Consider the following 14750-nt stretch of genomic DNA (forward strand, 5'->3'; position numbering starts at 1 on the left):
ACCCTTTTCCTTGAAGGAGGCTTGATATAGTTCCACTAGATGCTTTGGGGTGCGACAAGTACGCGCCCAATGTCCGTTGCCACCACACCTATGGCAACCTCCTTCATGACTTTTAGGAGTGTTCACATGAGCTTTTCCTTTCTGGCGATTGATATTTTTAAAGCTCGGGCCTGGATTATACCTTGGAACCTGGTTGTGAAACTGGACACCATGGTTCTTGCTTTTCCCTTTCCACCGACCTTGCTTGTGGCCACGTCCTCGTGTGTAATTATTGCCACGGGAGGATATGGTATTTCTTTCAAGGGAAGCAACATTCACTTCTGGGAACGGTGTTGATCCAGTAGGTCGGGAATTATGGTTTTTCATGAGAAGCTCATTGTTCTGTTCAGCTACCAGGAGCACAGATATAAGCTGGTTGTATTCAGTGAAGCCTCGCGCTCTATACTGTTGTTGCAGTACCATGTTAGAGGCGTGGAATGTGCTGAAAGTCTTTTCCAATAACATCTCCTCAGTGATAGTATCCCCACAGAGTTTCATCTGAGAGGTAATTCTGAACAACGCCGAATTGTACTCAGCCACTGATTTGAAATCCTGGATCCTCAGGTGTGTCCAGTCATAGCGAGCTTTTGGAAGAATCACCGTTGTCTGGTGATTGTATCTGCTTCTCAAGGCATTCCAAAGGGCTAACGGATCTTCAACCGTTAAGTACTCGCTCTTTAGTGCCTCATCAAGATGGCGACGAATAAAAATCATGGCCTTTGCCCGATCTTGAGAGGATGAGCTGCTTTCTTCCTTGATGGTATCTCCAAGATTTGCTGCTTCCAGATGGATCTTGGTATCCAGTACCCATGTAAGGTAATTCTTTCCAGTAATGTCCAGGGCAGCAAAATCAAGCTTTGCCAAGTTTGCCATTTTCTTTTCTGAAAGAAAAATGAGGTGTGTAAGAACTTGCAATAATATGTGTACTGGAGAAATATATTGTTAGAACTTCTGGTTCTTACAAATTTTTGATCTTCAGGCCAAAATGATAAGTACTCGAAACTTCAGGCTCGAGATTTACACAATTAATGAGAAGGGCAATTGTACCGCACCATTCTCATCGAAATAAGTATAGGATGAGTGATTATTCCGCACTACTTTAAACAGTAGGAAAATTTAAATATGTAGAGCAAGGTGGACGATTATACCGCACCACCTAAAATTGCGATAAAATTAAATATGCAAAGCAGGGTGGACGATTATACCGCACCACCTAAAATTGCGATAAAATTAAATATGTAAAGCAGGGTGGGTGATTATTTCACACCACCTAAAATTGCGATAAAATTAAATAACGGGAAAATTTAAATATGCAGGATAGAGCGGGCGATTATACCGCTCCACTTAAAATTTGCAGTAAAATTAGATCTGCAGTCCAAGATAGACGATAGAACCGCACAATCTTGGATTGCATAAATAATCAGTGGGTTAGTAGTCAATATCTACACCAAACAAGAAATCAAAGATATAAGTGACTGTTAGTTGGAGAACTAGAAGTAAACATGGTGCAAACAGTTCTTCGCGAGGGTATACCCAGCAATTGAGGGAGAGGAAGAAGAAGAACAGTAAAAACCTTAGAGGAAACATTTTTTTCTTTCGGTAAAAGGAAATGAGAAATGATTAGAGAGTCGTGCTGATAACGTGTTATAAATAGGCAAAATTTATAGAGAGATAACCTTTACTCGGTGAAGGAACGAAGCAGTTGCAGAGTAATATACCGACACAAGCTGTTGCAGAGGAAATAATGTATATTATTGCTATTAGATATATTTCTCTTTTCTTTCTTCTTCTCATTCACTCATCTTTGCACAATTGAAGTGCTCTATTTATAGAGCTACTTCAATGGAAAATTACAAAACATTACTATTTAGCTTATGAGTATATAGTATACACATGTGATACTTTACTATACACATTACTATACACATGTGGGCAAACATACCCATTATTTACAACAAAAAGGAGTATATTAAGCATGAAAATTGCTATGATGATGTGTTTTTAAAGGCTATGTACTTTAAGAAGGTCCGGGAGATGTATGGTACTTACCTTCTTGGTGTACATGGTCTTTGGAACACATCATCAGAGCACTCTCCATGCATAATATACTCCTTTTAGTCGTTGTTTTCCAAAAAGTTGAGATGAAGAAATGCTATAACTCGAAACCACCTCTCTTTGGTTCACTATAAATGGAATGTGGCCGACCAATGAATCTAGGTGTGTAGCCCTTAACTGCACAGAGGATGACCTTTGATGTAAATGAGGTAATTACTAATTACGTACGTACAAATTACTAGTTACTTTACCTTTTTTACATCAAGGTCATCCCCTATTCCTTTACCTTTTTTACATCAAGGTCATCACCTATGCAGTCGAGGGCTGCAGTCTTTGCATCATTGGCCGGTCGCATCCCATGTATAGTGAACCGACGGAAGGCGGTTTTGAGTTGTAGCATTTCTTCATCTCAGCATTCTGGCAAATAGCGGCTGGCCAGAATTGAACGTGCATCAAGTACTGGTAGCGTGTAAGCCGATGAAGTTGTGATAAACAAGAACACAAACATAAGTAGAACTGACTTTAATTCCATTTCTACTTGAGCTCGCTAAATAATAATTAAGCTGATTCTAATTACTTAATAACTATTACTTGTATGGGCTTCTAGTCTAGCCGCATGTACTTATAGTACCTGTGGGGTGGAGGTTGAGGGGTTAAATTGCAGGCGAAACAGGCAGAAATCGACATACGATGTGAAAACTTGAATTAAGTAACTTTCCTACTCCCACTCAAAATTTCAAAAAAGAAAAGCAACCATTCTTATATATCAACATATGTCTGCATGCGATGAATTGCTTTGGTGGTTAGAGTATTTTTCTTCAACCCACTGCATTTTGCATTAAAACCCTCCCTCTCCCCTTCCCATAAATTAATATAAAATATCGTTTTTATTTTCTACACACCCTTGTTAATCTCTATTCTTTGATATTTTTCGATTTATTCGATTCTACGATCGAAAATTAAGAACGTAAAAAAAAATTTAAAATGAGGCACCCAAATCAAAAGGAAAGGTAAAAAATATTATAATAGCTAATAACTTTCCTTGGCGTTGGCCCGTTGGGCTTCAACAGCTTATAACTTAGGCTTGGAAATTCAATTGACATTTCCTTTCTCTTAAAAAAAAAAAAAAAAAAAAAGAAACTCCCGCTCGAATTCAAAAATGGCAATCGTTCCAAACCCTTGATTGACCTGCCAAATAATCGTCAGATCCATTTCCTCAGTGGTTGAGACCGACCGACTCTCAGTCACAGAGAGCGATGGCGGGATTGACGGCAGAAGAAGAGAACCCCTTGATGCTCAAAATCGCTCAAATCCTCGACGACGCTCGGGCTTCCAACGCCAGCCACACCCGCAAGCTCAAGGAGCTCGCCGCCCTCCGCTCCAAAACGTCGTCCTCCTCCCTCTTCTTCTCTGCATTCTGTAAAACTCTACTTCCCCTCTTCGCCTTCCAGAGGCGCACCGCCTCCGCCGAACGCATCGTCCGGTTCATCTCCGCCTTCGCAACTGCCCGAGACTCCGGCAATGCCTCCCAATCCGACGCTTTCTTGGAGGAATTTCTCAGGTTCCTTTTGCCGGCGTCATCAGCCGCTAAAAAGACTCCGAGGTCACGAGCCTGCCAGATTGTTTCTGAGGTAGGGTTTTTAGTTTGGTTACTGGATTTGGGAAATTGAGAGGCAATTGGGATTTAGGGTATTAAGGCTTTGTAACTTTTGGGGTTTGGATGTGTATGGTTTTGAAGATGGGTATAATTTCGAAGGTCATGAGATTTGAGGAGAGGGTACTATTTTCTTTAATGTTTTACTTTTGAGATACTACCATCTTAAAATTGAGTTCTGTAACATTTGTTTTATCCACTCTAGGATATTGCAATAAACTTATAAGGTGATAATTCATTAGCTTCACTCATTCTTGGCTGGAGCTTCATTGTAATACTGTTACCCTTGCCCCCGATTTTTCATGAAGTTCTATTTTTTGTTCATAGGTTGCACAAGTTTCATACTTTGCAACATTTTTCTCTTCCCCCTGGTTTGACATAATTTATTGTTCCTGCAGATCATCGTGCAATTACCTGATGATGCGGAAGTGAGCAGTGATCTCTGGGATGAAGTAATAGATTGTATGAAGTTGCGTGCGGGGGACAAGGTCCCTGTAATCCGTACATGTGCAGTTAGAGCTCTTTCACGTTTTGCAAGTGATTGCGAGAACAGTGATATCCTTGATTTATTTCTTGAGATGCTTCCTGCAGAGCAAACTGTGGTGAGTGCCTCTCTTTTGTTATATGCACACAATTCGAAACACTAATCTCTATGCCAAACAAAGTATAGTACCAACAGAGGCATACAAACCCATGTTCTCTTCTTGTAAAGCTCCCTTATCAGCATCATTTCCATGTTATAATGCGACACTTGTGTCTTTTTCAGAAGCATTTCAGTATATTTTAGGTATACCCAAATTTGGGTTGCAGTTATCGCACACAAAAGTTTATATACTATTTTCTAATGGATAGCTTGTAATACTATTATTACCAAAGGAAATATTATGTTGAAAAGTTTGCGGTAATCTGTTGGTATTTTACTCTCAATCTTATAGTACTTAATAATTATGTGGAAAGTTGCTTCTTGGATATCCAACTTTGGCATTTTTGCAGGAGGTTCGGAAGGCAATAGTGCTATCTTTGCCTCCTTCAAATGCAACCGCACAAGCAATCATTGATTGTACATTAGATGTCAGTGAATCAGTGCGCAAAGCAGCATACCGTGTTCTAGCTAGTAAATTTCCTCTTCAAAGTCTAAGGTAAGTTTATGGTGCAATTCCAATTCTATCCCCTTTAACCTTCTGAAACAGTATTACAAGATCTGATGGAAAACCAAGGAGCAGTACAAAAATTTGTTCATATACAATTAAACAGATTGAATTTTAAAATCAAACGAATTGGGAGAATCTTTTGACAACATTATTATTTGATGATTGCATTTGAGTCCTTTGTTCAATTAACTGTGGTGTTTACCAGTGTCTAATCATATGTGAGCTACAAGTTTTCTATGTAGTAACCCTCCTCAACTGTTAATTGTTGGAGTGTTGTCTTTTGCTTTTGGTTTCTCACTTTCATTTTCTTGATTTTGTAGTATCAAGCATAGAACATTAATTCTTCAGAGGGGACTTGCTGATCGTTCTGTTGCTGTTTCAAATGAGTGTCTAAAGTTAATGAAAGATGAATGGTTAAATAAATGCTGCAAAGGAGACCCTTTAGAACTACTCAAGTATCTCGATGTTGAAACCTATGAATTGGTTGGGGAGTCAGTGGCTTGTGCGTTGTTAAAAGATGGTTTAATTAAATTACATGATGGTGAAAGTATTCGGCACTACATATCATCTGCGGATGAGAGAACTGAAGGTGTGATAGTATTCTAAACCTCTTTTTTTAATTACTTGCATGTATGTATTGCATTTTATTTTCTTTTCCAGAAAATCTTTTCCAAATCCAACATGTTGGAATAAACTTGACCATATATTTGGGATGGTCACTCAAGGTCTGGAAGTTGACAATGAAGAGAAAGCGTGCACACAGATGGCTATGCCTTTTGATTTATTGTCTTCTAGAGTAGGAGGCTGAATACATCTCCCGTACAAGGGAAAACTGTATATTTTGGTATACTTCTTCTAAAGTACATCTGAATAAAACAAGTTAAAGAACTTAACGTCGTTTGAACTTGTCTTGATGACTAGGTTCAGTTCTTCATGAACACGTAATCATGGCTTTGATTGAACGGGTGATATATTAAGCTAAATATTATAGTAAATTAATCTTCTTTTCTTTTGTTTTAAAACTCCGGTTTCCAATAATTTTGAGGATGTTAATAAATAGCTTTGGAAACTCATCTAGTTCCAACCATTTTCTGAAAATGTTGCATTCTTTTGTTGTCAAATCATTCATGCTACCAAACTTAATACAATTGCGTATAGGTAAAAAGGTTAGAGATGTTGTATCCATAGATTCCGTACCACATTAGGCTTTGCTAAATCTTTTGGTTCTTTGAACTAATGAATTTTGGGTCCCAGCTAAGGGGTAGCTAAAATGATTAGATATCTTACGCGATTCATCTTGGTGGTTTTTCATAGCATTGCAAAAGATTATGCAATGGATGTACCTTTTTTAAAAACAATAGACAATATTGGCATAGTACCACTTGTACTATGGTCTCAATTCAAACCGTCCCTTTTTATGTTCCAATTTAAAAACCTCCCTGCGAAAATTGGCTAAATAAAAGACTGCACCCTTTTGTTCAGTCTTCTTCATTTTAGTGTTTATCGGAAACATCGTGTGTGTCTATTTGTTTGGTCATAATAAGACGTCTACAATTTCTTGTGTGACTACTTTTTGAAAGGTTGATCCTTGGATATGGACCTGAAATGGACGGTTCAATTCACTGAAATACATTGTTGGGTGGTTTTAACAATGCTGTCTGCTCTTTTCTTAAGAAGTGAGTATATATTACTATATATTACCATGGTAAAATTCTCATGAGGATCATACATTTAGATATGATTCCACTTGTTTGATATTCCTGATTCATGGTTTGGCAACACAAAATGTTACTCTCTGTCTCTGATAAGAAAAACTGCTCTTTATATGTGTGCATGTGTATAAAGTATGAATGTTAGCCTCTTCCATTGGTCATGCTTCCAATTTGTTGTTAGGCGGTTCAGAACGTTGCACGCCAAGCATTCAACTAATGGAAGCGGAGGTAGCCCTTTATTGGAGGATGATATGTAGGCACCTGCAGATGGAAGCACAAGTACGTTTATAGTGATTTACTCTGTAATTGTCCCGTGTTTTTTGGTTTAAAGAATATAGAATAGGGTGGAAATATAATTGAGAAGTTTAGGGCCTATATGAAATTTGAGGATAGTGACCAGTAGGTGTGGAAAAAGGCATATACAACCATGTCTGGAATGGTATATTAGGGCATATATTCCAATGTTATATTGTTGAGCAAACTTGCCCCTCTTTGTTTTAAGCTCAGAAATTGTGCTTGAACAGGCTAAAGGCTCTGACGCTGCTTCAACAATGGGCACTGAAGCAGCAGTATATGCGGCAGAAGCTTCAGACACCAGTGACCTTCTTGAGCAAATTCTACCAGCAACAATTTCTGATTATATAGATTTAGTCAAAGCTCACATTGATGCTGGTGAGTGCAAGTTCCATTTGGTTGAGAACATTGATTTATATCCAACTATATATACTAACTTGATAGAGGTCGCACTTGGTGCGATGGCAAGTGCCTTCGCCCATGAGCGGTAGGTCTTGGGTTCGAGACTTGGGAGCAGCCTCTCCATAAATGGGGGTAAGGCTAGCCGACATTCACCTCTCCCAGACCCTGCGTAAAGCGGAAGCCTTGTGCACTGGGTACGACCTTTTTTTATATATACTAACTTGATATTACTTAATCAGGACCAAATTATCGCTTTGCATGTCGGCAGCTACTATTGCTTGGTGCAATGCTTGATTTTTCAGATGTTACAACCCGGAAGGTTGCTAGTACATTTGTGCTGGAGCTTCTGCATAAGCCTTTTGATCATGAAGTTGATGAGTGTGGGAACATGGTTGTTATAGGAGATGGAATAAATCTTGGTGGTGATAGAGATTGGGCTGAAGCAGTGTTTGGGTTAGCAAGCAAGGTGCATGCTGCTAGTGGTGAATTTGAAGAAGTTGTTCTTGGGGTTGTAGAGGAACTTGCTCGTTCTTGCAGGGAAAGAACAGCGGATTTTCTGCAATGGATGCACTGCCTTGCTGTTTTCGGCCTTTGCTTGGAGAAGGCAAGGTCATATCATTGGATTCAAGGGAAAGCTATTGAACCTACTGAACTACTGCAATCGTTGTTGCTTCCAGCGGTAATAACTTTTTTCACGTACTTAGTTTAAATTTAAAAACGTTTGGAACAAGTGTGTAGTTTTTATAGTGCTTGCCTACACTCCAACGTAGGAGATAGCAGAGGGGCTAATTATTAAGGTGTAATCTATTTCATCTCTTTACTGTATAACAACTTTAAGGTAAATGAAAGGCATTTAGGCATGCTTGACATCGTTTTATGTATGATAAGGTTACTTTATACATTTCTACTTGTCCACACAACATAGTAAAACACCTCTCCTTGTTATATTTTATTTCGAGGGGTTTACAACCTTTCTTGATTGTGATTTGCAGGCAAAACATTCTCACTTGGAAGTCCAAGGGATTGCAGTCAGGTGTCTTGGGCTTTTTGGATTGTTAGAGAAAAAGCCAAGCCAGGAACTAGTAAAGCAGTTAAAGCTTTCATTTATTAAGGGACCAGCTCCAATTAGCATAGTTGCTTGCAAGGCATTATTTGATCTCGGGATGTGGCATAATCCTCAGGAAGTTGATAGGGTGATGGGCGTGGACATTTCACCACAATGTCAAGATTATGATATAACTTCTAGTCCTTTAAACCTTTCTGATACAGATGGGATATCGAGCATTAAATTGCTAGATCTTTTGTATGCTGGAATCATGAAAGATGATTGGGACAGTTCTTTAGCAAATGATGAAAATGAGTCCATTCACTGTGCTCTTGGTGAGGGGTTTGCAAAAATTCTTCTTCTAAGTGAGAATTACCAAGGCATGCCTGCTTCTTTACATCCATTACTTTTATCCAAGCTCATTACCTTGTACTTCAGCAACGAATCTAAAGACTTGCAGAGGTAGCGTTTGTGCCTTATTTGTTTCTGTATCTTTTTTTCCAAGTATAATCATCCCAATTTAATTTTGGAGAAAACCAACTTGTTCTAATTTAGTACTCAACTTTTCATCAGGTTGAAACAGTGCTTATCTGTGTTCTTTGAGAATTACCCTTCCCTCGCAGTTAATCACAAGGCAAGTAGTGCTTATTTGTCTAACATGAGGTGCCTCTAGCATATCAATATATGATGCCAATAGCCTGAAATCCTGTGTTTATTTGATGCAGAAGTGTATATCCAAGGCTTTCCTTCCAGTCATGCATTCTCTGTGGCCGGGTATCAATGGCACTGCTGGAGGTTCTGCTACCATGGTTTCTAATATGCGTAAGCGTGCAGTCCAAGTATCACGTTTTATGCTGCACATCATGCAGGCTCCCTTATATAAAAATGGGACAGAGAAAGGAAATGATACCGGGGAACTACCAGAAGTGATAGAAGAACCTCCACTTGAGTGTGGTGAGGAGGGGCTTGCCATACGCATAGCCGCAGAGGTAACTGTAGTATTCTTTATTTCTTAAGTTGGCCCGCAGCTATAAGTTAATATTTCAACTTCCAAAACTTTGGTCTTTATGCCATTCTCTGAAACTGTGATTATGATTTTAGTTACTGATATCTTCTTAATTTAGGTTGCTACTTTCGGTACAAAGAAGACACCTGCAGAGAAGGCATACGTGTCAGCATTATGCAGAGTACTTGTCATGCTCCATTTCCGGTTATCAGAGCAAGAGGCAATTCAGTTAATGAGGAGGCTTTTAATTCTTGTGGTTGAATCTGTATCAGCAGAGAAGGATCTTGTCAAAGAGTTAAGGCGGATGGCTGACCATCTCAAGGCACAAGATAGGCATCCAGATCAGGAAATGTCGCAAGATCAAGCTAATCTTATATTTGGTAAAATCCTTAACATGCTATTAGGAACACCATGGAAAGGATTATTCATTCATTAAGATGATCTGCCTTACTAGGGTTGTTTCATTGACAAATGAGATATTGGATTGCAATCATTTTAAGCAGTTTTTGTGTATGTTTGCTGTGAGTATGTGAGCTCGTTTATGATTACAGTCTCTAATTCTTCTGCTTATGTATATTTTGCAGGTAAGTTAGAACTAGACTTCAACTTGGATTTCAATGTTTCTGTTGAAATGCCGCAAACCCCAGCTCCTCGCTCAACCAAACCAGCCCGTTCCAGAAGACGAGTGGCGCTTGAAGAGGCATCTTCAGACGATGAAGATAGTTCTCCCACCTCGGTGGTTCCTAATAATCTTGTCACAATAAGCGCTCGCTCACAGAGAGCAAGCAAGACCGCAGCACTATCGAAGATGACTGCTAATAAAGCCTTGAGGATCGATGAAGATGATGAAGAGGAGGAAGAAGGCTCGGAGGTTATATCTGATGAAGACTCCGATGGATCTGATTAGTTCCTTCATTCGGGGGGTTGAACAATGTATTTTGTTGTATGGTTGTTTCTCTAACGAATTAGGTTGTTGTTTTTGTATAGTTGTGCGTATGGGAGTCCTAAGATTTGCATTACTCAGGTTGTTTAACAACACTTAACGGTTTACAATGTAATATATAGGCTGGTGAAATGTATTAGGCTTTTTAGCCAAAATGATCTTTGAGATTGATATTACTCTTATTGTGGTTCCTAACAATGAAAATCGATAAAAATAGTTCTTTTGTGAAAAAGACTGTTAATTGAATTTGTCAGGAACCAAAGTGATAGAAGAGGTTCTTGGAGATATTAACAGATTTTTCAAGGAATTACCAAAATAATTTACGGTAAACAAATTTAGGAATCACTTCTATTAGTTTTCATTATCAGGGATCAAAATGAGGAGATATACTAATTTAGATGATGATTTTGGCTGCAAGACCATCGTATTATGATTTGATAATGATACTAAGACTTTTGCTTCAGTTTTTGAAATGAGAGGTTTGTTGGGGATTTGGAATTTACTTGGAAGTCATTTTCCAGAAGAGTTTGTTTTGTTTAGGTAATCTTGCAACCCAAAAGTCACGGTGGAAACCACATGTGCCAACTCACATAGATGTTGAAATATTTCTCCTAGTGATGTGCCTATTGGAGAAATCCCATCGTTACGTAACGTGGACAGATTCAACAAGAAAAGAAAATGTCCATATTGAGAGAATTCTACATTAAATACTTCATATAGATTTATAAGTAATTTGGATTACTTCTCATAATGTCAGATTTTTATGATAAAACCTTAATTTTCCGACAATCTATATAAATACTCTGTCTGCCATGAAACCCTATGCATGGGGAGAGGATCCTCTTCAGACCCCCGAATTCTCCTTCTTTCTTCGATGAAGTTTTGCTTCTGCTTCGTCGTCGTCTTCTTCTTCTTCAATAATCATTCTTCAATTTTGCGTCTTCTTCTTCACTTTTTTTGTATGTTAATCGAGAAACTTCTACACGCTCTGTTTTTCAAAACCACAAGCTAGAGTACGTCATCGACAATTATTCCGACATTGCCAATAATCAGCTTCGAGAAGACCCATGACGCTGACTCGGCCTTTAAAAAAGAAGAATCCGAAAGGAATCGGATCCGGAGAGGATCCTCGCATGGATGGTACCATGAGGCAGTAACGAAGTACATACATAAATAAAAATAAGGGACACTTTGGATGCGGTCCCTAGTTATCAATATCCTTTGATTGAAATCTTGTTAGTTTTTAGTTTTTGATTGAGGTCCCTGATATTAATGTAATAATGTAAGTTACTATATTTTTTTAATTAAAAATTAACAATTGAAATTTGTAATTGTTTATATTAATGAGATTTTAAATAAAACCCATAATTATGGGATTAAAAATAATAAAATATAAATTATTCTCTCTATATATTGTGTGTGTGTGTACATATATGTATGGGTACATTAACCAAAATTAACAAAAAAAGTTATTGTACCAAAACATGGACATTCTCAAATCAACGAAAAAGAATGTACCCATATAAGTTTAAACATGGATTAAAAAATTTGAATGGATTTTATATTAAAAAAGGGTACATTTTACATATAACAAATTGATATATTTGAGAATGGGTACATTTAAGATTAAAAAAATTGAAAAATTATATGAATGGGTACATTTAAAATTAAAAAATTGAGAATCTTTTTATATATAAAAAAAAACTAATAGGTACAAACTTAATTTAATTTAATTTTTTATTATTTTGGAAATGTTTGAATTGAAAATTAATTAGAAGTTTAATAGAGGTGTGAGTATTAAACCCTAAATTAATTACTAATTTTTATATTAAAAAAATTATATAATAAACATGTAAATTCATTATCACATTAATGCTAGGGACTTGAATCAAAATTTGAGAACTAATAAGGTGTTAGTCAATGAACAGTAAAAACTAAGGACCGGATACTAATTTTTCCTAAAAATAAAAAACAAAAAACAACTGCGTTATAAAATTCAACCCTAGCCGACATATCTCGCCGACTTATTGGTGAATCGTGTATCACGAACAAGAGTTCATTTATTTGGCTGGCTTAATGTATTTCCACAACTAAAATGCTTAAAGTACAGAAATGGTAACATGCATAGGGAATGGATTTATGAATCATACTATTCACGTTTTAACATGTTGGCCCTGGAATCACTACTCCACTATTGGAACCCTAGCATGCACGCACAACTACAATGCATTAACGAAAGAAATTTCTAGGGTGATTGTTTGATCGATTTAGGATTGAATTAGAATATTTATCATCAGTCTTAACATAAACTAAATATGGAGTGAACTAACAAAACTGGAATCATATGTATCCTCTCTACAGAAGTTTGTTTTGTACCATAATCTTATGTATCAAATACGCACTTCAAGCTTTGAAAAACATATGTTCTACATACTTAAACAAAGAGTGCTGCTAGATCCACCAATTTGTCTTATTTTTCCACCCACTACTATTCCTAAAATAACCCTTAATATATATATATATATATATACATAGGGATAAAAAGTCACAGAGCTATGCTTCAATTATATGATGTCGACAAATCAAGATGATCCACATAAAATTATCTTTTACCTTTTCGATGGAAACATAATCATCTACTTCTTCCATAGAAACATCATCTTCTAAGTTCATTCTTTTTGCTTTCTCTGAATGAAAGAAGATGGGAATGATGAGTTAGGGTTTAAGGGAGATAAATCGTCTAAACATAGAGCGAGAGTTATCACGCCCAAACTTTTCTTTTTTCTTTTTTATTAAAAAAAAAGTAATGCGAAAGGGGGTAACCAAGGTCCTTATTAGTCATTTTACAAATTGACAAATTTGTAATTAAAAATTTCATAAAAGGTGGGTGGGAAGATAAGACATTGAGGTGGAAATAACAGCTCTCTAAATAAAAGGAAAAGCATTTTTTTTTCCTATAGAGAAAAAGGATATTACATAGACTTGTATTTTTCTTGACATGTGGGCGTGACGAGGATGCATTTACACTAGAGAGACGTAACTCTTGCCATTTCAACACAAAGGACAAATGCATTTTTTGTGGTAGCTAGTTTTCAATTGGAACATTGGAAGGTTAGGCAGAGATTTCGGCCAGAGGTTTTGAAAGCTTCAAATCGTCCATAAAACTTCTCTTGGATAAGGTTTCTTCTAGTGGGAGTAACTTGGGTGCGTTCACACACTGTCACAAGTAGTTCTCTGGCTGATATCAATGGGAAAAGGTTAATAAAAAGGGAGAAAGAAACAAAGATGGAAAAATCCAACCGAAAAAAGGCCAATCACAACTTGTAAAAAGCAGATGGGATTAAGAAACACAAAGCAAAAAACGATGTCGACAGGGAGCAGTTACTTTGCCTAATTTGATTATGTGTTCCTCTCACATTCGAGTGTGAATCTGTCCAATTTGATTATGTGCAGTTTAATTTGAATTAATGTAAAAATAATAGGGAATTGTTATTAGCACTTCAAAGATTTTATTTGGCACTCCAAACTTTTTATAATTAGAAAGAAAAATACATTTGTGAGCAATGTAGAATGAAATTTTTTGAGTGCTAATCATAATTCCTAAATAATATTGTCTTATATTAAAAACTTGATTTAACCTTGAATTTACGACCATATCGATTCACGATCCACTCTCAATGTATCAATGGATATATAAACAACTAAACACTAGACCATCAAAGGATAAACACATAAACTATACTTGTGGAAATCGGAAGGGCTTTCAACTCTCAAGTGATGCCATTGTTTTTTTTTTTTAAAGAGAAATGATAACTACAAACATTTACACGCCATTATTTAATTTCTTTATTATTTTCGTTTAATTTATTCAATTCAATAGTTAAAAAAAACTTTAATAAAGAATAATAAATGTCCTTATCGTTTCTGTTTTCTTATTACTTAAAAAACAATTAGGCTTGACTACCTATCATGTTCAAAATCCAATGATAAATCGAAACAAACTAGTAATTATTTTAAAAGAAAAAATTATAATAATTTAGAATTGAGGGTACACATGGATAATAACTAACACTCTTTTCTCTATAATATTGCAGCGCGACTTTTGAATCTTATGCATCCTTTATGGGGAAGAATTGTTTTTTCCTCATCATTATCTATTATCGTTAAATAAGTTTAAATTTTAAAATTTATACAATGTATAAATGTAAATTTTAAAATTAAAAAATATCTAGCAGTGAAATGAGAGGATGAGGAATAAAACTATGTGTACAGTGTATAAACACAAATTTTGAAAAGGAAGAGAGAGAGAGACTGGGGAATGGGGACCAAGTGATTGTTTTGTTTTAACTTTTTAATGTTACCTAACAAATGGAGAGGCACGCATGCGAGTACGTGTCGATGACTCACAACGGGTCCCTTTTGCTTCATTTCATTGTCAACTTTATATGG

The 14750-nt window shown here is 36.6% G+C and overlaps 1 protein-coding gene across 2 annotated transcripts; it reads left to right on the top strand.

Annotated features, from left to right (window-relative positions):
- The first annotated feature begins 3198 nt into the window (after positions 1-3198).
- LOC103406008 (uncharacterized) lies at positions 3199-10456 on the top strand. 2 transcript variants are annotated; one of them, XM_029097570.2, is made up of 12 exons: positions 3199-3725; positions 4147-4350; positions 4742-4887; positions 5220-5488; positions 6793-6890; positions 7136-7283; positions 7547-7986; positions 8300-8814; positions 8926-8986; positions 9078-9341; positions 9477-9738; positions 9943-10456. In XM_029097570.2, the coding sequence occupies exons 1-12, from the start codon at positions 3351-3353 to the stop codon at positions 10263-10265; spliced, it is 3105 nt and encodes a 1034-aa protein (XP_028953403.1). In that variant the 5' UTR covers positions 3199-3350; the 3' UTR covers positions 10266-10456. The 2 variants fall into 2 exon arrangements, with proteins under 2 accessions (XP_028953403.1, XP_028953404.1); XM_029097571.2 differs by having other exon boundaries at positions 6802-6890.
- The last annotated feature ends 4294 nt before the right edge of the window (positions 10457-14750 follow it).

Source organism: Malus domestica, chromosome 17, assembly GCF_042453785.1.
Source record: "Malus domestica chromosome 17, GDT2T_hap1".
Lineage (NCBI taxonomy): Eukaryota > Viridiplantae > Streptophyta > Magnoliopsida > Rosales > Rosaceae > Malus > Malus domestica.